At 41.1% G+C, this 23156-nt stretch overlaps 1 protein-coding gene and 1 pseudogene across 8 annotated transcripts in view; one reads left to right on the forward strand and one right to left on the reverse strand.

The window, feature by feature from the left end:
* The first annotated feature begins 2201 nt into the window (after positions 1 to 2201).
* The window catches only part of HELZ (helicase with zinc finger), a 136756-nt gene continuing 115801 nt past the window's right edge, over positions 2202 to 23156 (forward strand). For 2 of the 8 annotated variants that reach the window (XM_016129145.2, XM_016129196.2), the window contains exons 1-5: positions 2209 to 2255; positions 3434 to 3489; positions 7307 to 7363; positions 20434 to 20661; positions 22861 to 22897. In XM_016129145.2, the coding sequence (XP_015984631.2) occupies positions 20452 to 20661; positions 22861 to 22897 (247 nt within the window). In that variant the 5' untranslated portion in view covers positions 2209 to 2255; positions 3434 to 3489; positions 7307 to 7363; positions 20434 to 20451. Of the gene's footprint in view, positions 2256 to 3433; positions 3490 to 4409; positions 4488 to 7306; positions 7364 to 10941; positions 11300 to 20433; positions 20662 to 22860; positions 22898 to 23156 lie in introns of those variants that run through there. The other 6 variants (XM_016129180.2, XM_016129187.2, XM_016129156.2 and 3 more) reach the window with 6 other exon arrangements.
* LOC107502270 lies at positions 16674 to 17014 on the reverse strand (annotated as a pseudogene).

A 23156-nucleotide genomic window follows, 5' to 3' on the forward strand; every position in this document is an offset into this window, starting at 1 on the left:
ATTATATAAATTGGGTACTTCTTTGGGTCAAGGCCTTTAACGTCAAAGAAAGGGACCTACTAAAGAAACTTTTGGGAGGCACAGTTCTTGCCCTCAGTCTATTTAGTTTTTAATTACAGGAAACAGACCACACACCTAGAGGTGCCATGTAAAACACAAAGCAACCATTAAATCAGTGCACAGTTGTGGCTGAAGGCGAACTGGAAAAGGAGCAACTTGGGTACCCAGCAGAGATTTTGGAACTTTCTTAAGACCGGAGGGGCATTCCATTTTCCAGCGGGCATTAGCAGATGGTCGCGAGCCGTGCTGTGTCCCCGGTTCAAGCCCACGGCCCTGCGTGGCTGCTTGCGCTGGAACGTCTAAGAACCTGGCTCCAGGCTCCAGTTTCCCAACTCATTCGGAGCTCAGAGAAGCGGGTGACTCAGGGGAGGTCCCTCCCCACCCAGCACGCCGAGTTCTCGGCCGAGAGTGACTCATTACCTCGCTCTCCTCACCGCTGACCCCGGGCCAATCCCTTAATGAGTCTACACCTCACTTTTCCCATCTGGCTGGGACAATTGCCTGGTGGAGTTTTTAGCTCCCTGGGGGCAGGGCTCCTGTCAGCAACCGTCCAGGTTCCTCGAGAGAGGCTTTTCACAGGGTCTGGAGGGAGCTTGGAACCCTTGGACGGCCCCACCGCTCCAAGCCCACCCGGTGCCCAGAAGAGGGGATGTGATGCTCGTGCATTCATTCCCGCAACGTCAGAGCCGTTCAATGGCATTCTGTACTGAATTCAGTTTTGCAAGCACTGATGTTCTGGAGCATTTTTCCCTTGGACACCTCTTTGTAAAATTTTGCTTGGGATAAAAAGCAACTAGAAGTAGGCCCCCATAGTCTGCAAATCGGAGATCAGAGGAATCGGCAGCGGGGGGTCGGGGGGTCTGATATACGTACGCCAGGGGCAAGGGGATGACTGCGCCAGGTCTCTCCTCGCTCGGCTCAACCGAAAGACGGCGGTTTTTCGGGGAGAGAGCTCCGCTACCCCTCAAAGAGCCCGTGGGTCTGAAAAGAGACCCGGGCGGAGGGCGTGCGCTGCGTGGTCGCTACCCCGGGTCCCCCGCGGCTCTCGGTGTCCTCTACTTTCAGCGCCCCCTGTCGCAGCTGGGCAACTCTGTGCGTCCCCCTACAACCCCTGGGCGGGAATGGAGCCCGGAGTCCCCCCTTCGCCGGGCCGTCTGAGCTAATCCCCTGGCTGGAACCCAGCAGGTGAACCAGGAGCGGGCGCACGCTCCGTCCAGTCCGAGGCCCTCTCGGGGACCCTCTGTGAGCCCTGGCACGCCTGTGCACCCGGTCCGAAGCCCGCAGCTTGCGCCCCGAGTTACCTGCCCGGGAAGTCACAGTCCGCAAGCTGCCCGGGCGGAAAAACTGTGGATTCGGTGGAGCCCAAAGCCACATTCCTAGGGGAGGGGTCCCTACCTAGAGGGTCGCGGATCACGTTTCCGGCCAAGGGGTGGAGACAGCGGGAGGGAGAGTAAACAGGATAAAAGTTGCATTTAGTTTACCGTTCTTTCCCCCCACCCCGCCCCCAAGCGCGCTTCTACGCCGGTTGACGCGGGGACACTGTGTCGCCCAGATCCTGGAGCCCGACGGCTCAGGAGCGGTCTGTCAGGACACAGACACCTTTCGGGCCGCGGATCCGGGAGTCAGAGCGCCGGCTGGTCTGCAGCGCTGCCAGGCTCCCCGGAGGCGACCCCCGGCTGCCCGGGGCGGGAAGCGGGTCGCAGGAGCCCGCCACTGTGCACCGAGGAGCTGGAGCAATAAGACACATAATGCGCATAAATAAATCAATGAGCAGCTCTTCGCTGCCAGCAGCGGGGAAACCTCGGACTGATTAAATGCAGACATGGGGTGTCTGCCAGGGCAGGAGGGCGGCGGGGCAAAGGGAACCCGCGTGGAGGCGAGGGATGGGGGGAAGGGAGCTCAGGGGCAGGAGCAAAGAGAAAAAAAAAACCCAAGCCACGTTTTAAAATTGGAGATGACTTTTAAATGCAAACGGCCCGGAGTGGGGGGGATGGTGTCGGAACAGGGGCGCCCGGGCCAGCCAGCCACCGGGGGCAACTTTCCGGGCGGGAGGTGCGGCCAGAGGGGCGGCGCCGGCGGCGGAGGCGGGAGTCGGGGGCCGAGGGGGGCAGTCACTTTAAAGGCTCTTTCTTACCCATAATGCTTTGTGGGGACGTTGACAAGTGGATCCAAGATGGCGTAGAAAGTAATGACAGGTAAGTCCTGACTTCCCCCTTCTCTGCTGCCGGGACCGCTCCGAGAGCTGCCGGAGCCCTCCGGAGAGGGGACCGGACTCCCCTCCGGCCCCCTGGGCCCCGGGAGGGGCGGCCCCGGGGCGGGCGGGGGGCCCCGGAGGCCCTCGGCGGGGCCTGGGAAGCGGGGCTCTTCGAGGCGAGGCCCGGACGCTGGGGCTGTTTACAGCTTCTTCCCCTCCTCGGTCCCCTGCCCCTCCGCTGGGGGCCGCGGCGCGCTGAGCCCGGGCGGTGGAGGGGGCCTTGCAGACCCGGGCCGCGAGCGGGCGGGAGGTTTCTCCAGCCCCGGGCGCGCCGCGAGGGGGAGCCGAGCCTTCGTGCACGCTCCCCTCGCCTGGGTTCGCGGGTGCGGGCGGGGAGCGTGCGGGCCTCCCACGCCCCGCTCGATTGCCCCCTCAGGGCTCGGACTTCCACCTGGGTGGGGCGCGGGCCGGAGGGTGGGCGTCGGGAAAAGTGGGTCAGGGATGCGCCCCTTCCCTCCCCCACCGAGGGCTGTTGCCTGAGCTTCACTTTCTTCTCTCCTTTCTCCGCCCCCTCCTCGAAGATTCTCTTTGGGCCACAAACACATGAACAAAAATAAAAACAGGCTATTCTTTCCTGGCGATTCATTTAAGACTCCCCTTTTCTGGGGCCGAGGGACTGAAGCTTTATCTAAGGACTTTAGTTCCTCTCCCCCCAAATTATTTGAGCCTTCTACACTCTACTCTTTGCTTGAGGGTTCTTCAGACAAGGGCTGGAAGCCATGGTCTTAGGGTTCTTTTTGGAAAGGGGTCCTCAGGTTTTGTTTGAAACTCAAAATTGTTATTCCTTCTCCCTCATAACTTACACTCTAAACTAAAAGCAAATCGTCAGTATAATGTGTATAACTCCAGAGACGATTCCTGGGGGGCGGGGGAGAAGATGACCTTTTTATGTTGTAGATTTTCAAAACATTTCATAATCTTTTATCACACAGAAAGGCAATGTTTTTATTTTAAAATAAAACAAACAGACTCATTTCCAAAGCTGCATACTGTACCATTTTGGTAACTTTTTCCATTTAAAATTTACATGCCCTTTCCCTTCAGGCTGATAAAATGTTTGCTACTGATCATGACTCTATTACTGCTGTTGTATAGACTTTACTTTTCTGTTTGCCTCAGGAATTGGATGAAGTAATTGATCACTAAAGAACTACAGTGCTGGTGAGATGTGTAAGGTGAGACTGCGGTTGAAATGATTTACATTTTTTTTCTTATTTATTTTAATCACCTCGTAAGGGTAAAGCTGCAACTAAGTAATTTGCTGGGGGCGTCTTTATTTTCCAAATAACTTTTTCAATCTAGTGGGTGTATAAGCAGAGCTAGATTTAGAAAGGGAAATATATCAGATGAACCAGACTTTTCAGTGACTCCAACATACTCAGCCATAATGGAGCTTATCCAGAGCCAAATATTTGCAGCTATCCTTGATCAGTATCTTCACCAGGGTAATTATAGGTTGCCTATTTAAATTTCCTTGTGTAACTTTACTTGGATGTCTTAATTTTATCTGTTTTGGTGTCTATCACTTATTCTGCATCGAGTGTTAGTGATTGTGTGTCCACAGTTTGTGTTAGTATCGTGTGTCCACAATTTGTGAGAATTTTATAAAGTACACCCTTTCTATTGTAAAGAATTATTTTAGGCATATCTGTCACAACTGCTTTTGTTTTTTTGAAAATGGAATGGTACTTGTCTCATAGTTATTTTGAAATAAAAACAATAGTGTTGAGTTTTGTTCACCTTTTTAGATAATACTGGTTTGTCATTATTTTCTGTTCACGTAGTGTGTGAATTCAAAGTGTCGACTTACAATGCTTTGGATTTAAAGGACATAATTGATATAATGTTAATGAACAGTAGGTATTAGGTATGGGGAGAAGTTTGCTAATTTTACATTTTTCACAAGCAATTTTTTTAACTTTAAAAATATTTTACTATGATTTATTGAGAAAATTAAGTTATGGTAGATTGATTAGTTGCTGCAGGTTTTTTTTTTTTTTTTTTTTAACACATCTGGGTAGCATTTGGATTTTGAAATCTCATGACTTTTCACATCTATCACATCTGTTTAAGATGTACTTTATTTTTTTTTCAGATTGAGGCATACAATTGACATTTTGCCTTTTAAAAAAAAACTTGGGAGAGGAAGGTGGACATAAACCAAGATCCTTTTGTAAGTGCACACACCACATTTGCTTGTGTTTTAAACTCAGCAGTGCCTGTGTGTATTACATTTATTTTTATTCTTGGCAGGGCAAATATGAATTTTAAAATTTCAGTTTACAGATGGAGGTGTGTTCATGCCTTAGACTTCCCAATCTGAACCTTTTATCTCATTTTGTTTTGTTTTTGTTTTAAATTTACAGATTACTTTGTGGAAAGAAACAGTGATCTGCTTTTTGGCCTGTGGAGAAGTTTGTTTGTAGTCTAAAATGGAATATTTAGAAATAGGTAGTCTTGTGTGGCTAGTGTTGTTTGGCCTGAATTGTGTCAAGACATTTTCCACAATTTTCACACATGTTGACCATGTGAAAGTGTTAGTATTCACTTCAAAGTGAAGTTAGTGGTTGGCCACCAAACAAGTTGTTACACGAGGTCTTCTAAAATGGGAAATACCATAGTATGGAAGGTTGTGGTGAAGTAGAAGTCTGTGTCTTTGAGCTGAATAAAGACGTAGCTTTTTTAGTCTGTCCTTTTGGCTGGGAAGCTAGGACACTATTTTTAGGTAAGGCTGTAGTTTTTGAGAGCCAGTAAGTACCTCTCAATCAGCTGGTTAACTTGACTTTTGCAATTGTTAGCAAAAAATTTCATTTTCTGATACCATAAATATTTAATCTACATTGTTTTAAAGTCTGTATACATTTATGGAATGTCCAGTGTTTTACTGGGGAGGGGAGTGATGCCAAACAACAGAAGAAATTATTCCTACTTGCATAGGGCCTTTTGCAGTTTAAAAATATGCAGCATGTTCATGAAAGGCTAAGAATACTGCAGAGGGACCTACAAATAAGTAGACCAGATCTTATACATGTGCTTTTGTTCTCTATTTAAGAAGTAGGCTTGGTATTAATATTAAATGCAAATTGGTTTATAATTGTTAGACTATGTTTAAGATTCAGATACAGGCCTGGCTCAAGAAAGAAGGTCCTTCGCCTGTTGTTTCAGTGCATAAAAATGCATAGATTTTGGGTCAAGTTTATCAACTTCAGGAGCTACTTAAAAATTATAAGCAAATTGTTCTGGTTGTTTATTTTCATAAACTTAGATAAGTGTACATGGAAATGTAATTTGATTTCTAAGGAATATTTTGAAATGTTTTCCAGAAGAGAACTATGATGTGTGTGAGTGTGTGGCCATACTAGTTTATAGTTCATTTCAGTTGATGGGTGTAGTCAGGATTATTTCTGTAGCATTGGCTAGAAGCAGCATAAAACATAGTGGTCTATCACTTCAAGGGTGGCTGGGATAATACTTTTGAGTAGTCTTGAATTTAATAAAGTTAATATTTCTTAAAAAAATAATATTGAAGATGGATGTAACATGAAGACTTTTGATTTAGATGTATAATTTTTTTTAAAAGCCATCAGTTATCTAAAAATAATTGAAAGTTTTCCAGCATACTACCAGTCATACCGACTTGTTTACTCATGTAAATTGTACTGGGTCAGTTTCTCCAAGAGCAGAAAGTTGCTTGGTGAAACCAGAGTTTGTGTGTTCATCTTGCTTTTGAATAAAAACAAACAAACAAACAAACAAACAAAAAACTAATTCATTAGGGTCTTCAAAGAATGCATAGCATCTTTTTTGATTGCACCATTCTCGAGTGAATATGTGTGATTTTTGTTATTCCTGTGTCATATTTAAGGTGTTCACTGCACATCTGAATTTGCCGTTTTGCTTTCTTCTGTAGAAGTTCTTGTGAAAATATTCCTGTAAGGCGAGCTTCCTGTCAGTAGGCAATATGTTTAATATCATTTAAAACTTTATTCATTAATTTTTATGCAAAACTGATGCATGCTATGGTAAACCACTTTGAATAGTACTATGTAAAGTAAGTGCATATAAGTGTATAAAGTAAAAATTAAGAAAAAAAACCCCTCTGTTTTCCTTCCTCCATTTTTTGGTCATGTTCCCCTGAGCCGACCATAGGACACAGTTGGTGTCTCTTGGCTTTTGGAAGACCTGTTCTTTGCCGAGTTGTAGTGCTCTTAGCGAAAGCAGAGGGAGAAGTCCGGGAAGGCAGGGCTGCTGAAGCAGTGTAGATGTTGTGCAGGGATTATTCTACTCTTATTTCCTGTGATGTTATGTAATATTGATAATCTTAAACTGTCATCAGTTTAAGATAACTGATTGAATTGTTAGTGAGACACTCAGTTAATTCCATTGTCAGCTTAGTATAGTTTTGATTTGCTGCTATTTTAAGGAAATCAATATTTGTGAATTGAAGTCGTATTACTTTAGGGCTGGGGTATTGGTGATAGTTGCCATCTGTGAAATTGTACGAGATGCTGTACAGGTATCCTTATTATAAGCTTTCTATAATTCATTATCTCTCCTTTAATCCTCACAATTCTAAGATAGTTACTGTTATTTACATTTTGCAAAGGAGGAAATTTAGACTAAATGTGAACTAACTAACGTAATGTCACAGACTAGTTACAGAGTGGTTCTGGCGTTCTGTGCCCTTTCCATTGTAATGTGCTCCGCTACTTCTGTCTAATCTCTTTTCTAGACAAGGAAATTAGGCCTGAAGAAGTCTGGTGACTTGCTCAAGGTCACAGGGCTAAGAAGTAGAAACATTAACCCAAACCTTTATCTCTGGATTCCTATCTCTGGACTCTGGGTCCTGGCTGGTTATGTGATATTTTTTTTGAAATACTATGTACCAAAAGACTATATGCTGTGAATACTGGATACAAACGCTTCAGAACTGATACATCAGCAAGGGTGTTTTCTACTATGTATTTAAAATCTTTCTTCTCTTTCTTTCAGAAATTATAAAGAGCTCTGATGGGCTATTTGGGTGACACCCAGTGCAGTGAACTGCAGGTAAGTAAGGTTTAGGAGAACCTGATTTAGAAAACAAGAACTTGGTAATGCCTGAAAAAGAGGCAAGAAAATCTTAAGCTAGGCAAGAGTGTCTGGTGGGAAAGAATGAGGTGACACGGGGTGGAACAGTGGGAACCCGAAGATGCAGGTCCTGACTGAAATGGCCACTTCGGAATGGACGGGATCCTGCTGAGCATACTCTGAAAAGACTGCCTGCGGCTTTGTCTGAGTTTGTTTGAAGAGAATCGAGGGTAGGTTAATCTTCCACTTCTGTTCTGAATGAGTAACTGCACAGGGCTCAACCTATCTGCATATGATTGGAACGTGAGAGGTCCTTCAGTTTTTGTGTCAATATTCTTGAGTGGTAATCATCCTGTACTCTGATGAATTTGGTTAAGTATTGAATTGTTTGTTTTTCTTGTTATCTGCTGTGTATGTATTGTCACGAATCACTATATATCTGAATTTTTGAGGATCTAGGTCCTCAGAACACATCAGTAGAAACAAAAGTTTCAACTTTTTTTCCCATGATTGTATTCCCTCTATAAGGTGGTTGTATCAGTCCTTCAAATTATGTATCTTTTGCTGAAATGCCCCACTAAGTAAGAAAAACAACTTAGTCTTGAGAATATTATTTCTCAGTAATTGATCTTCTTGATCCATTATAGTATCTTGGTCTTTCATTATTAAACTTAGAAAATGCTAATACTGCAGAAAAACAGACGGTTTTAATATCGTCCCTGTGGGGCATCAGTGCTAAAATTATTTTTTGATATGTTTTCAATACTAATCTTTTGTTAGACATCACCAGCTCCAGAAAGTTTCATCCGTTAATGAAATGATTTGCCATCCTGTCATTTTGGGCTTTGGGTAAGATTTACAAGACATTGCCAGCTACTTTTTACCCATTTGTTTTAAGCTGGAGATTTTAGTTTTAGTTTTATATTCCTTGTAGTTAAAATAACTTTTTTTTTTCCCCTTTTTAACTGTACCCGCGTCTCCTGGCCCCTAGTTTTTTTGTCCACGCGTCTGTACTGTTTTTTAAAAATCGTGATTCGGTTTGTCACTGAGTCAGCCAATTGGCTTTGAGAATCCCAGAGACTTTAATGTGACAATACTCTATACTTTTAGGATTTGTAATTGAATTTGGGCTTGGCTACTTGCTGATTAGTATAATCATACCTGGTTGGAGGGATTCTTTGTTTCTTGAGTTTATTGTTTTGCAGGATTCATCCCCCCACAGGTTCATGGGGATGATCAGAAGGCCAATTCAGGTGGCTTGTTGGTCCTGGGATAGCTGGGATCTGGGGTTGCCATAGGTCATCATGATAAGGAGTGCATGAGAATTTTCAGTTAAGGCAAAGTGAGCAGTAGAGGGGAGGGTCAGACTTCTCTTTGAGACTATATCAAGCTTGTTCCCTGGAACCCCTCTGTTTCCTCAGTATGGTAGAATGAACGTTCTTAAATTGCGAGATAATTGGAGTTGATATTAAGTAAATTGTTAAAATCTGGGTTATTACACTAAAATAGTTAATTTTCTTTTTGACATCCATTAAAATATATTTTGCTCATTTTAAATTATGGTTCACATAATTTGATTTTTTTTCTGTTTATTAGATCATTGAAACATTTCTGTGTTAAAGTTATCACAATTTTCATTTATATGATTACCTTTTTAAGGGTAAGATATTTCATCAAGTCATGCCTCCATAATTTGGATAAGTCTTTTTATGTTAGGTATTTATGTTGCTGGCTGGTTTTCAGTTACTGCTTTAATCTACATTATTGTATTTTTTTCTGACTAATTATCGCTAGTATAAATTTTTGAGTACATCACTGTGTTAAATGGTGTGAATGTTTTTATGGTGTTTGATATATCTTGCTATACTGTTTTTTAAGAATGTTTTTACCAGTTTGTACTACTAGCAGATACATGGATGTTTCTGTTTCAACATAACTGGACAAGTTTTGCTCACTTAATAGTGTAGAGTGGTACTTGGATTTTTTTTTTTTTCCCAAGTAATGTTGAATTTTACTCTTTGAGTCTGTTCATGTTGAATTGTTTGTTCATATCCTTGGCTACTTTATGCAGTAAACTATCGATGTGGGCTTTGGTAAGGCAAGTATAACCAGCTAATAAAGAGGTGATTATTAAAAAGATAACTAGAGCATGTTCAGTGAAAATGTTCAAAAAGTCTGTTTTAGATGGTAATTGATCTCGGGGGTAGTGGTCGAAGGGCAAACAGATGGATTAGTCCAAGATTTAATTCAACAAATATTTATTGTGCTGTTGCACCCTCTGACCGCTGCCCACGTTATCATCATGGTGTCTGCCTGGTCGAAGGAGGAGGCTGCTTGAGAATGCTCACGGTTTGACTACTTGGGAGACTCTGGCTGCCGAAATCCCTTTGTGGCTGCTTGGAGGGCTGAAGGGATCACTGTCTAGAACAACTTTAACTCATCCATGGCCTACCATGGTGTCATGGTGCTCCAGAAGCTCTGTTCTGAGGGATGCAAAGATCAATAAAAGGACAAGGAAGTAGTCATCCTAGTAAGGAGAATAGGGGCACCAAAAAAATGAAAGGCCCTAATAGCAATTTGATATGTGCTAAAACAGGGTTTGGGATAAAACGCTTAGGCGTTAAGTGGAGGGAGTGATACTGCCCCCTTGGGGATATGGAGGAACACTTCAGCTGAAGAGGTGGCATTTAAATCGCACTGCTGGGAAGAGGAGGGTATTTGGAGGGAGAGCTAGCTTGAGCAGAGGCTGGGTTGTAGTGTTGGAAATGAGGCAGGTGTCAGGAATCTGTATATCCAAATTACCTGGTCCCTGGGATACATAAAGGAACATAGCTGAAGGGAAGGCTGCCAAGAGGTCAGGGCTGGGCTTTGGAGAGTCTCACATGTTTGACAGAGGATAAGCATGTTGGATTGGTAGTGAGGAGAAACTAGAGATCGGGACTTTCTTTGGATTTATGGTAATAGCCCAGGTGAGGGGTGATGAGGGCTTGAATTGAATTGGTGGCCTTGGGAATGGAAAGGAGACGATGGATTCAAGAGCTATTTTGGAGGTTGAACAGAGAGATGTGACGGATTAAGTAGGAGGGCAAGGGAACAGTCAGTTCTTCGCCTCGAGTCAGAGATGATGTTGAGGTTTTTCTGGTTGGGTGGCTGGCAGGATGGGACATCAGGCATCGGGAAGTCAGGAAGAACAGGTCTTAGGGGTTTAGAATAGAGAAAAGGGGAATTGGGTTTTGTGTTTGGAGTTTAAGGAACTAGTAGAAAGCCGAAATAGGAATTGCAATCCTTGAAGGATGTGACGAGGAAGTTCCGGGCCCAGAGCAGTGAGCGGAATCCGCGAGGTTTCTCAGTCAGTTACAGCAAGGGCTGAAACTCCAAACTCCGATCCCCGCTCAGCACTTTTTCCCGGCCTCAGGCTGAGAAGGGCTGAAGCGTCTCAGCTGTGCTGTTTCCCCAGCGCCTAGGTGTGCTCAGTAGAAAGTTGGAAGTGGCAGAGTTTATGATGGGAGTGAGGACCTTTTCTAATTAAAATTTATTTTTGTTATGGCAACTTTCAGACATTCAGAAGTGGAAGGAGGAGTTTAATCAACCCCACTGTACCCACTGTCCAACCTCAACGGCTGTTAATGTTTCATCTGTTTTCCCCCTCCCCATCAGTTACATCGAAGCAAACGGGAGACGGTGTTTTGGTGACCTTAAACTTTGTATATTTGCAGGTAACGAGAGTTGAACAGTTTAGTAGGATATGTTCCAAGCTTCCTGGGTGGGTTCTGGACTGAACAGAAGTAGAATTTACTTCCGGAATTCCAGTGCTGCCTCAGACTTTGTTTTTGGGCAAATCACATAAGTCTGCTGAGTCTTAGTTTGTCTGGGAGTTGGAGATAATATCAGCTTTACTTAATCACTTGAGATAAGGTATGTAAAAACCCCCTCTGAACTCTAAACTCTGAGGCTAAAGTATTATGCAGGTTTTGTCAGGAGTGCTATTCCTTTGGGCTTCTGTGTTGCTGGCATGAAGTTTATATTATTCAACAAATTTTTATTATTCAATAGATAACTTATGTTAGGCCCCTGAGGCTTCAGTGGACAAAACAGGCACAATCCCAGCTCTTGTGGAGCTCATTCTCTAGATCTAGAGGATAATAGTTTTACAGTGATTAATATAACTTGCTTGCTTCATAAAATAGGTTTTTGCTTTTTCATATCTTTGATTATCAGTAAGCATGTTCAGTGATTTGGGAGGAGACTCAAACTCTTCAAGAAATAATTTAGAATTATTGAAAGAAGGCTATCTTCAGAATTGCTGGCAATTCTGAAAAATGGATCAGGAGAAATCAAAGCAGTAAAAGGGAAAACATCTCCGATTTAGCTGTCAATATAGCTTTTTTTTAAAAAAATTTGCTTCTTTTTATTATTTTAGTCACTAAAACACATGGTAGAGAGTCCATCAGGATCTTCCTTTTATGTATTTCAAACACTTTGCCATATTAAATTAGGAGATTTACCTCTTGATGAGATTATTCAAAAAAGAATATGATTGATGATCTTAGTTTCTAGTTTTCTCAATAGGCTTAGGCTTTCTTCTAATGATTCTTGCGTACTCAGTGATTTTTATAAAGAGTTTTAGAGAAAAATGCAAGTCTGGCTGAACATGAAGCACAGTACAATAAATAAAACTATTACTTTGTAGAATATTTTGCCTGTGCATCCCATACAGCCATCACAGATTCCAGTTTTGGGTGAAAGCAGATAAATTTAAAGATAATACAACATTCCTCTTTATGACTTGGCATTCTAATGAGAACTGAATTTGGTACAGGACAGTTCTTGGAATGCTTGGCATTTAGGTTATTTTAGGCCATCTCTTTGGGAAATTCAGTTAAAGCACTTATTGAATGATTTTAGTGAATTGAATGATTGTCATGGGGATATAAAGATATAAAATATGACTCCTATTTTTGATAGTTGTGTTGGGCAGTTAAGGCATCTGACATGATATGTTTAATCCAAGATAATAGATGATTAAGAGGCCAATTCATTCTGTGGGAAGTAACGATGGTTTTGGGAAGAGAGCGTTTTGGGAAAGTAGGCCTTGAAATATTCATTTAAAGTTGGGTAGGATTTAGGTCCAGAGAGGGACTGGAAAGGACATTCGTGTGAGGGAGGGCATTGTCAGAGACTCAGAATCTAGACCATGCTTGGGGCCTGTGTGGGAGTGCCGAGAAAGTTAGCTTGTAGCCAGACTGAGGTTTGCCTGGATACCTAGTAATGAGCTTGGAACTTATTTTATAGGCATTTTGGAAACACTGTGCCATCTCTAGAGTAATGGTTCTTAACTTTTTTCCTCCCTGAGGAAGTGTGACACACTTTTCCGAGCCGCAGTGTCTCACCAAGGCCACACTGCCCAGTGTGGGAAAGGGGGGATGTTCTGATACGCTTTCCTTACTCCACTGCACTGGGTTCTGTGGGTTATTTTAAGGATGTATCCATCTGACTTTTCTTTCTTTTGTCACAATACATTTACTACTTTCTAGTATAGTGAGTGGTGTTTTCAGAATAAGAGTGGAGTTTCCGGAGGGAGAGTAGTATGTGAGGTTTGAAGACAAATTACTGACTTTTTAAAAAAATGTGCATCTCCAGTTTTTTTCCCCAGCAGTCTTTTTGTTTAAATTTTTGTTGTTTTTTAGATATGTAAAGAAACTTATGCATTTTATTACCTTTGCCTTTTAAGTTTTCCTATAGTTTTATTGTTTATATAGTTTAATAATTAAAGATAAGTTGGGGTTTAATCAAGAACCGATTGCATATGTTAGTAATTTCTGTCAGAGTAGATAGGGATAATGTTTAGCATAACTCATCAGTCTTCTGAAACTTTTACAAAGATGCATTCTACCCAAGTTGAGTATGAGGTGGATAATTTTCTTTTTCTAATGGAGACATGTATAAGACAGATACAGAAATCATCTTCAATTTAGATTGAAACTTTAGTTACTACTGTTGGTTCCTGCTGTTTGATCAGAGTTTACTTTTGTTTGAAGTCTGTCTCTAATCAAATAAGATTTAGGTCTTTTGAAATAAAAGAGGACCATGACTACATTAACAAGTAAAGTTAATTTAAGGAAGATAACTTGCTGACTTTTTTTCAAAAAATAAAAGTACATTTCATGACTTGGTTTCTTGGTGAGCTGGTGGTTATTCTCATTCTCTTAGAGAAAGAAGTCCACAGTGGGGAGGGAATGATGCTTATAAATCATCTTTCTTCTTATCATCTGTTATTGAAACTGTCTTAATCCAGGTTAGTCTGCCTACCACCTCTGTGGTACACTGCTGATTTCATTTTTCTTTCCATATTTACTTTTGACACTGGACCAGTTATCTGAGATGGAATTCTTCAGACGTGTCCTACATTTTGTGCCAGGCGAACTCAGTGATTATTCTATTTGGAGACATTCTTTCTGAGGCTCCATGCTTGCCTCTAAAACCTATGAGTGCGAGAAGGGAAATATATAGGCTTTCCATTCATTAACAACAAACTTATCCTTCTGTCTCTATTTCTTTTCAGTTTTTAAAGACCATGTCCATTATGACATTGAGATTCATAGTTTAAAAATAATTCATCTAAGTTATTGCATGTATTGAAAGTTTCTTTTTATTGCTGAGTAGTTTTCCATTATCACTCATTATAAAGGACATTTGGGTTGTTTCTAGTTTTTAGTTGTTATGAATAGAGCTGCTAAAAACGTTTGTGTATAGATTTTTGTGTGAACCTAAGTTTTCATTTCTCTAGGGTAGCTGTTTGTGGGGAGAGGGGATTACTGGGTCACATAATGAGTGTATTTTTAACTTTATAAGAAACTGTCAGCCTTTTTTCCAGAATAGCTGTATAATTTTCTATTCCCAATAGCAATGTATGAGAGTTCCAGTTATTCCATATTATTGTATTATCAATATTTTTAATTTAGCCATTCTCATAGGTATGTAGTAGTATCTAATCGTGGTTCTAATTTGCATGTCTCTGCTGACTAATCCCATTGAACATATCATCATGTGCTTATTTGCCATCATCGTATCCTTTCTGTGGAGTGTTTGTTGAAATCTTTTGCCCAGCTTTTAGTTGGGTTGTTTTCTTATTGTTGGGTTCTGAGAGTTTGTTATATATTCAGATAAAATCCTTTTTTAGATATGTGATTTCCAAATAGTTTTCACTTGGTCTTCAGCTTATTCTTTTAACAGTGTCCTTCAAAGGGCGAAATGTTTAATTTTGATAAAGTCAAATTTATCAGTTTTTATTTTTGGATTGAACTGAGATGAATAGATTTTAGAACATGTTTCTATTCTATAAAAGTGGGGAAAAGAAACTTAGTGATAGGCATGTTCTCATAAAGTTGACTTTTGTGGAAGGTACAGAAGTTATAATTTTATGGAAAACTTGTGCTAATTAATACACTCTCTAGTCTTGAGGACACATATGACTTTTGCTTAATCAAAGGAGATGATTGGCTAGGTTTGTGAGGTTATTCACACTTTTTAAAAATGATAATCATTAATGTGGCTAACATATATATTATATAGATAGATATATACACTTTTTATAATGTAGAATTATGTATGAAATTAGTCTTTGAGAATGTTTCAGAGGTAAGATGGTGATATTTTACATTCACATTTAATGCTTTTGGGAGTGCCTGATTTTGAGTTTCTCCTATTGGAACAGCATTAGAACCTCGATTATGGATTCAGAATCAGTGTCATAGTTAAAAGCATGAGCTGTATCAGACTGTTTAGATTTGATTCTTGCCTTTCTAATTTACAGTATAACTATATGTAACTTCTCTGTGCTTTAGTTTCCTTGTCTGTAAACGGGAATGATAATAATAATAAAGTGCACCTTATAAGGTTGTTATAAGCATTAAATTATATTATATGAATATAGTCTTTTCAGCAGCATTTGGCACACAGTAGTCAGTAAATGGTCATTATTATTGCTGAAATAGCTTTATGATAAAGTTTAAAGGTTTTAGAATTATGTTTTCAAGAAACAGAATAACCAGATATCACACTAAGCCATTTCTCTCCCATGCTTACTTTTTCTCTTTATACTTATTGTTATTAGTAATCAATAACTGTGACCAGTGTTGTTAATAATCATATGTATACACTATTTTACAAGACAAATATCAGCTCATTTTATTTTTACTTATGGTGAGTTACTAATCAGATATCATCAGTTAGCTCCAACTGCTTGAAATATTAGCCTAAGGTGGCTTAAGCTAAAAAAATTTCTTAGTTCACCCAACCGCAAAGTCCAGGCACAGCTAGCTGGATTCAGGGCTCAAATGATGTCATCAGGACTGAGTTTTTTTTCCCCCCATGAATCAACTTTGTCTTTTCCTGTATAGACTTCAGTTATAGGTGCTTTATGTTAGAAAAATGGCCATAGAATATGCAACCTGTGTAGCCTCTCAGAGTTTAGATTCAGCAGGAAAGAGCGCCTATTTCTTTTCCAGAAGCTTCAGCAAAAGTCTCATGATGTCTCATTGGCTTTTATGGGTTACAAGTCTTACCCTGAGCCAATCTCTGGGTTTGGGCCTGTGAAGTTTGGATTGGCCAATTCCAGTCATGTGTCACCCTTGGATCCCTGGTGGAGTCAGCTTTTCAGGAACCACGTGGACTGAGAGTTGGGGAGAGGTGGCTTTTCGCAGGGAAATTGTGGGTTCTTATTTTCAGGAAAAGGAATGGATACTGGGTAGCCAAACAACTAATGAAATATTAGTCTCTTTAATAGGTTTCTGATTCAGCTTTCTTGCCTATGAAGTTACATCTTCCAAGTCTATGTTCCCCACAGGGGTAGGAATTTGCAGAAAGTTACAGTGCTTTCAATTCTTTTAGTAAAAGTTGGATAATTTTTAACAGGAAGAGAAAGAATCAACATAGATAGGGGTGGACTTTTAACACTGGGCAGATGTAGTGCTGCTTCTTACACTGTTGTGATTTACGTGACTCAGGTCCTTTCCCCGGGCCTCTCGTTTGTCCCAGAAGAAACTCTACTAGACCCACCTTGGTCTATGTCTGTCCTAGGATCAGGCCAGACAACAGGAGCATATGCCATCTATATGGATATATTCGTGTGTCCTAGAGTGTCAGGTACACAATGAAGTGTATCAGGGAGCTGGCCTTGTACAGGAGTAGTTCTAGATCTCTAACTATGTATTTTCTTTCTTTTTTTTCACATGTTTTTAAAACAAACTCTGGCCAGTTTTATTAAGAAAAACTTTGCATGATTTGCTTTTCACCAGTCTGTTTGCTCTGGCTTGCTTCTAATGATACCAGAATCACCTGGAGCAGTGATGGCCAGTGTGCACACTCTAGCATTTTCCACACACTCTCTCCAATTCACTATGATTGCCATTGTAGTGATGGACACAGTCTTGGCCAACATGGCATAGTACTCATTTCAGATTTCTTTAAGGCTGAGCAGTTGTTGGCTAGGATGGCCAGTTTGGTTTTGCCTTCTCCGATCATTTTCAGAGTCTTCTGGTACTCCAGCATGTACTTGCCATTTTTCATAACAAGTTGGAGCCTAGAGTTGATTGGCTCTAGTGGCCTTTTCATCATCCTTGCGGCCACCATCTTCTTGTCTTAGGTGTGGGATGGCCCCCATCACAAGAGCAGCTGCCAAATTGGCCAGCAAGTGAACAAGGCTTTCACCATATATTTTGTATAGTCCATTTTAGCATGGCCTCAGACATTGTCTCACTTTGACTTTGGCAATTTTTATTTTACATTTGAGGAAGCACTTTAACTTCTTCAGAAGGAGTATGTGTAGCAAGGTCATACTGCTTTCTGAAAAACCAGAGAAAACAGTTGAACAGAGACCTGCCTTGTAGTGAGATCCACACTATACAGCAAAGTATTCCTAGTGAGGTTCAGGTAGGTCTTAGAAACTAATTAGCAGGACCCGATTACCAAAGATAATTATGAGAGAAGCCTTCAAATCCACTTCTGAGGTAGACACCTGAGCCTAATGTATCAGAGACTTAATCTCTATAGTCAATTCCCACCAAAGCTCCTGAAATGAATGGTTCTGCCTCTAATCTCTACTTATATATTAATGTTACTGAGATCTTGGCTAATATGTTTGGTGACTCATGTTGACAGTAGTCTTTGTGAGCTCCCTTCATAGCCGCTTGTAGGGGTTGGCTCGTCTTTCAGTGCATACAGAAGCACTTATTTCTCCAGTGGCTATTCTTGCATAATCATTATCAGTTTATTGAGATGGAGAAAAAAAGTGAAGGTATTTCCTCTGTCAGGTGGATAAAGTAGTTACGGAAAGCGATATTTTATTTTCTATAATAAAATATTTAAAATATTGTATGATGAAATCAGTAAAGTGGTTTCCACTTTATATAAACTGAAAATTTGAAGTTTTATGAAAGTAATAATAGCAAGCACTGAGCATTTACTGTGTGCCAGGCATTCTTTTAAGTACTTTATGCATATTATTTCATTTAATCTTTAAAATAACCATAGGAGATAGGTTTTGGTTGTCTTCTTGCCATTTTAGAGATGAGCCAGTTGAGATCCTTGAGATTAAGCTGCCTGTCCCAGGCCAGGTGAGTGACCTGGCTGGTGAATTTTGAACTTTGGCTCTGAGTCTGTATTCTGGATCACTGTGCTGTATCCTCTTCTTAGGAAGACTTTAGCTTGCATATTATGTTTTTTCTTTCTACTTCTTTTTGTAATATTTTCTAGATGTGGGCTGAGAGTTTTATAGATAAGATTTGCTAATTCTAGGGCCTTTGATATTCATGGATTTATCCATCCACTGTTGGCCGTTATCGGGCAAGCAAACCCTGTACACCTGTTTCTATCAGTAGTTCTCAAGCAGGAAAGACTTTATCTCCCAGGGGACATTTGCTAATGTCTGGAGACATTAGTTGTCAGAAATTGAGAGAGATGCTACTGGTATACCTAGTGAGTAGAGGTCAGAGATGCTGCTAAACATCTTACAATGCACAGGACAGATCCCCACAGCAAATAATTATTCAGCCCAAAATGTCAATAGCATTAATTCTGGTCTGTGTAATTAGTGGTTATCCTGTAATGTCATTCTTATGTCTAATGGGAAAAGTCACTGCAGTAATATAGAAATCATTTTTTATTTTTGTTTGCTAATTTATTTCACCCAAAGTAACGCATGTTAGTATATGGGGCATAAATACCTTTGTAACTGATATATTTAAGTTCTTTTAAACCAAAGTGAGAATTATAGCTCACTGAAGGAAAGCTGAGAAAGTTTAAAGGGAAGAAGCTATGTAAAGACTAAAAATACAATATTCTAAATATTTGTTGGACTATTTTGTGAATAACACAGATTTTATTTTTTATGTTGAAAGTGTTAATTTGTTAAATGCAAACATTTAAAATATCCTACAAATTTAAAAACTTTTAATAAAAAATTTCAAAGTGAGAAAAGTGAAGAGTATTATAGTGTACCCTATGGATATACTATCCATATTTAACAAATGCTAACAAATACTGAAGTCCTTTTCGAATTCTTCCTCATCCTATTTCTTTGATATTTCTACTTTTTTTGAAATCTCAAAAGTTGAGGGGGTCTAAAGCTCTTCTAATGTCTGTCATCCTGCTTTACTCACTGCCACTGTCTTTTGTCTGCCCATCAACAACTTCCTCCCCTCACCGTTCACTGCAATTTATAGGCAGCTGCAGAACAGCCAGGAGAGGGCAGAGCCAGGTTGTTGTCAAAGCTAGTGGAGAGGGAGGGCAGAAGTGTATGAGTAAGCGGGAGACAGGTAGGAGGGACAGATAAGTACATTGGGGCCATTTGGTAAGGTGGAAGGTAGGGAAGAGCAGGAGGGCGAGTACGGTGGGAACAGGCAAGAACAGCAACCTCCATGCTTAACAGAACTTAGACAAGAGATCACGTCAGCAGTGTTGTGATTCCAGGTCAGAGGATTTTAGACCTTCCCTGCCCAGGTTTGCTGCTCCCTGCTGTCTGAGCGCTGTAGCTAGGGCGAGGCCGCCCTTCAATTCTCAGTCTCTCTCACTTGGACTCGTTTAGTTGTCTTTTACTAGTGGTAATGGCTGCTTCTCACCAGTTTTCACAGGACTTATATATGATAGGCCTCAGTTTTATTTAAAAACTCCGTCATGTCCATTGCGTATGGAAGAAAGCCCTCACTTCTTGTGGCATTTGAGGTCTTTCCTAGCTCCTCCTCTCCCTCCTTTCCTCTAACAGGACACCTGCAGTCTGTCGCGTACTTTCTTTTGGTGATTTCGCTTGAACTCTTCTCTCTGAAAAGCTCGCCTGTGCTCTCCCTATCATCTCTGTGGTGAACTTCTTTTCACTTTTGAGGCCAGCTCGTGCCTTTTGGCAGATGGAACGTCTTTCTTGTAATTGTTCGTTTGTGCTCTGCCACTCTTGCTAGAATATGAGTTTCTTAAAAGCACTGATGACACGCTCCGTCTTTGATTTCAGTGCTGCCAGCACATGGTCTGGCCTCAGGAAATGTTTGCTGAATTAAATTAATAGGCAGTGCAAACTTGCGTTTTAGCCACTTTTCTTATATTGGTGGGAAAATTTCTACATGGTATATAGGTTTTGATTTTCTGTAGTCACAGTCACAGAATTACAAGACCGAAATTGGGAGGTTTGAATATGAAACATTTCCACACCTGGTTAAAAAAAAAAAAGACGACTTTATGGTTTGTTGTACTTGACAATATTCAAAATCATGTTTCATTTATAAATTTGTCTCATTTATAAATCGGACGTATTGTTGGTATGATCCTGACTTATGGGTGACATTTCGCGTGGATCTAATATTAAAGACTTCATAAGATGTAAAAGAGAAGTACAGATTTTGCAGCACCAATAGCTGCTGCTCAGCTGCAACCTCCATCAAAAGGCTGGTTGCGCGTAACTATTCAGATAGATAATTAAGCCGACTGAAATCGGAATGGGGCTAGAATTTATAATTAATAAGTTTCGAAATCTTTTCTTACTTGTTCTTTCCCTCTGTCTTCAGGATTTTTGTCCCTGAGTCATGGAAGACAGAAGAGCTGAGAAGTCATGTGAACAAGCGTGTGAATCACTCAAGAGGCAGGACTATGAAATGGCCCTCAAGCACTGCACAGAGGCCCTTCTTTCTCTTGGCCAGTACTCCATGGCCGACTTCACAGGGCCATGTCCACTGGAGATAGAAAGCATCAAAATTGAGAGTCTTCTTTATAGAATTGCCTCATTTTTGCAGCTGGTGAGTAAATAGTGTTGATAAGCCAATGCCAAACCATGGTCCATTTCATTGACTAGGGACTATTCCTGGTCACTCCCTCTATAAATCACCTAATTCTGGGCTGAGGAAATGAGTGAAGTGGCTATCGATGGCAAGCAACTGTGTTTTTAAGCCTTGAAAATTGTACTAGTACATAGCCTTTTGGACTATTTGTTTGACACATTTATTTAGTGCATATTATATGCTAGATACTGTTTTAGGTGGTTGGTATACATTGATAAAAAAGAAAAAGATCTCTTTTTTATAGTACTTTTTCTATGGGGGACAGATAATAAACAATAGACATTGTAAATAAGTAAATGCTTTAGATTGTTAGAAAGTAACAGTCTGCATGAAAAAAGGTAGAACAGAGCAAGGGAGATTGGGGTCACAGGGTTAGGGTTGCAGTTTTAAATTAGGTGGTCAAGGTAGGCCTCATTGATGAGGTGATATGAAGGAGGTAAGGGAGCAAGCCCTGTGAAATCTGAAGGAAGAGCATTACAGGCAGAGGAAGTAGGCAGTGCAAAGGCCCTGAGGCAGAAGCATGCCGGCCATGTTTGAGGAACAGCTGGGAGGCCAGCGTGCTGGAGTAAAGTGCGTGAGCGGGAGAAGGCAACAGGGCTAGATCCTATGGGGCGTCCCAGGTCACTGTAAGGGCTGGATTTCATTCTGCTTGAGGTGGGAAGTGAAGCTATGGTGGGATTTTGAGCAGAGGTGTGGCATGGTCTTATTTACCAGGATTTCTTTGGCTTTTGTGTTAAGAATAAAACATAAAGGGATAAGAATAGATGCAGGGAGACTAGTTTGGAGACTTTTGGGATAATCCAGGCCAGAGATGACAGTGTCTCAGAACAAAATGGAAGCAGTGGAGATAGTGAGAAATGGTTTGGTTCTGGTTCTAATTTCAAGGTAGAACCAGTATGATTTTTTTTAATATAGTGAATGTAGGGAGTGAGACATACAGAGCGGTCACAGGTTACTTACTTTGACATGTTTTTGTCTGAGCAATTTGCAGAATGGAGTTTCTTTTGACCGAGATGATAAGGCTGTACGTGGGCAGCAGGCTCTGTGCGGGGAGAGGTCGTTTTGGACATAGTGAGTTAGAGATGTCTCTCTGATTCCTGCCGGAGGTGTTATGTACGTAGTCAGTTATGCCGGAGTCTGGAAGGAGTCTGGGCTAAAGACCCTAGGTTTAGAGTCTTGGCCCACAGCTGATAGATATATAAAGTCTTGGGCCTAAGGGCACATCACCAAGGAGTGAGTGCAGGTAGAGAAGGGGAGATCAAGGGCTTAGTCTTGTGGCTCTACAGTTTTAGGAGGTTGGCGAGGAGAAGTGGAACCAGCAAAGCAACCTGAAAGAGCAACCTGAGGTAAAGGAAAACCGAGAGTAAGGTGTCCTGGTAGCTGGGTGAGGAAAGTGCATCCCAGGGAGGGAATGTTCAGCAGTGTCAGTCGTTGTTTCCTGGAGTGGAGGGCGATTGACCGATTAAAGAGATTTTAAGAGGATCAGAGGAAAGGAATTTACATGCATGAGTACAGACAATTCTTGAGGAATTTTGCCCCAAAGAGGCACAAAAAAATGAAATGGTAGCTGCTGAGGGAAGTAAAGTCAAGAGAATGATGTTTTTCGATGGGCAGTAATAACAGTATGTTTGTTCATAGGACCAAACCAAAAGAAAGCAAAAAGCTAATGATGAGAATCAGAGGAGGCTTGCTGGAGCGACGTTTTTCCATAGGCCGGAGAGCGGATCTGCACGCGTGGCAGGCTAGGCTTTAGCGGTGAATGTGGACGGCTTGTCTGGTAACAGGTGGGAGGCAGGGAGAATGCTGGGAAGCAGGTAGACGTGCTGACGCTCTGGAAATTCTCTCAGTGCTTCAGCTTTCTCAGTCAAGCCATTAGCCGAGAATGAGAACAGGGGCCCAGGAGGTGCTGGTGATTTGAGGTTAGGGAAGCTGAGGAGTGTGAGTAAATGGACTAGGTAGGGAAGCAGATGATAGCATTTGTCTGTAGAGTGTTGTGTAATCTCAGAGAGCACAGGAATTAGCTTTGCTCTGTGAATATTAAATTTGCAACATTAACGATCAAACTTTGAAATAAAGCTGAGCTTCTTTTTGATAAAAATATTTGTTTTAAGCAGCCCTCGAACTACTTAATTTTATCTCGTATCTTTTATTTTGCAGAAAAACTATGGGCAAGCTGATGAAGACTGTAGGCACGGTATGTGTAAAAATGAGACTCTTTTCTGATTTGAAGATTTTGAATTATTTGAGCACTGTTTAAGATTTCATTTTTTATATGCTAATTTCAAAAGCGATTCTAATGTTTAAAACCACCACCTTTCTGCGGTGAGTCGTGACTAATGTGGATGACGACTTTCCTGCTATGATGGGTATACATTGTTTCTAGTCACAAGTGTTAACATTCCCGTCACTCCCTTGGGAAAATGGATAGCGTCCTTTTGTAGTTTCTGTGAGTA

The sequence above is a fragment of the Rousettus aegyptiacus genome, unplaced genomic scaffold, assembly GCF_014176215.1.
Source record: "Rousettus aegyptiacus isolate mRouAeg1 unplaced genomic scaffold, mRouAeg1.p scaffold_m13_p_6, whole genome shotgun sequence".
Classification (NCBI taxonomy): Eukaryota; Metazoa; Chordata; class Mammalia; order Chiroptera; family Pteropodidae; genus Rousettus; species Rousettus aegyptiacus.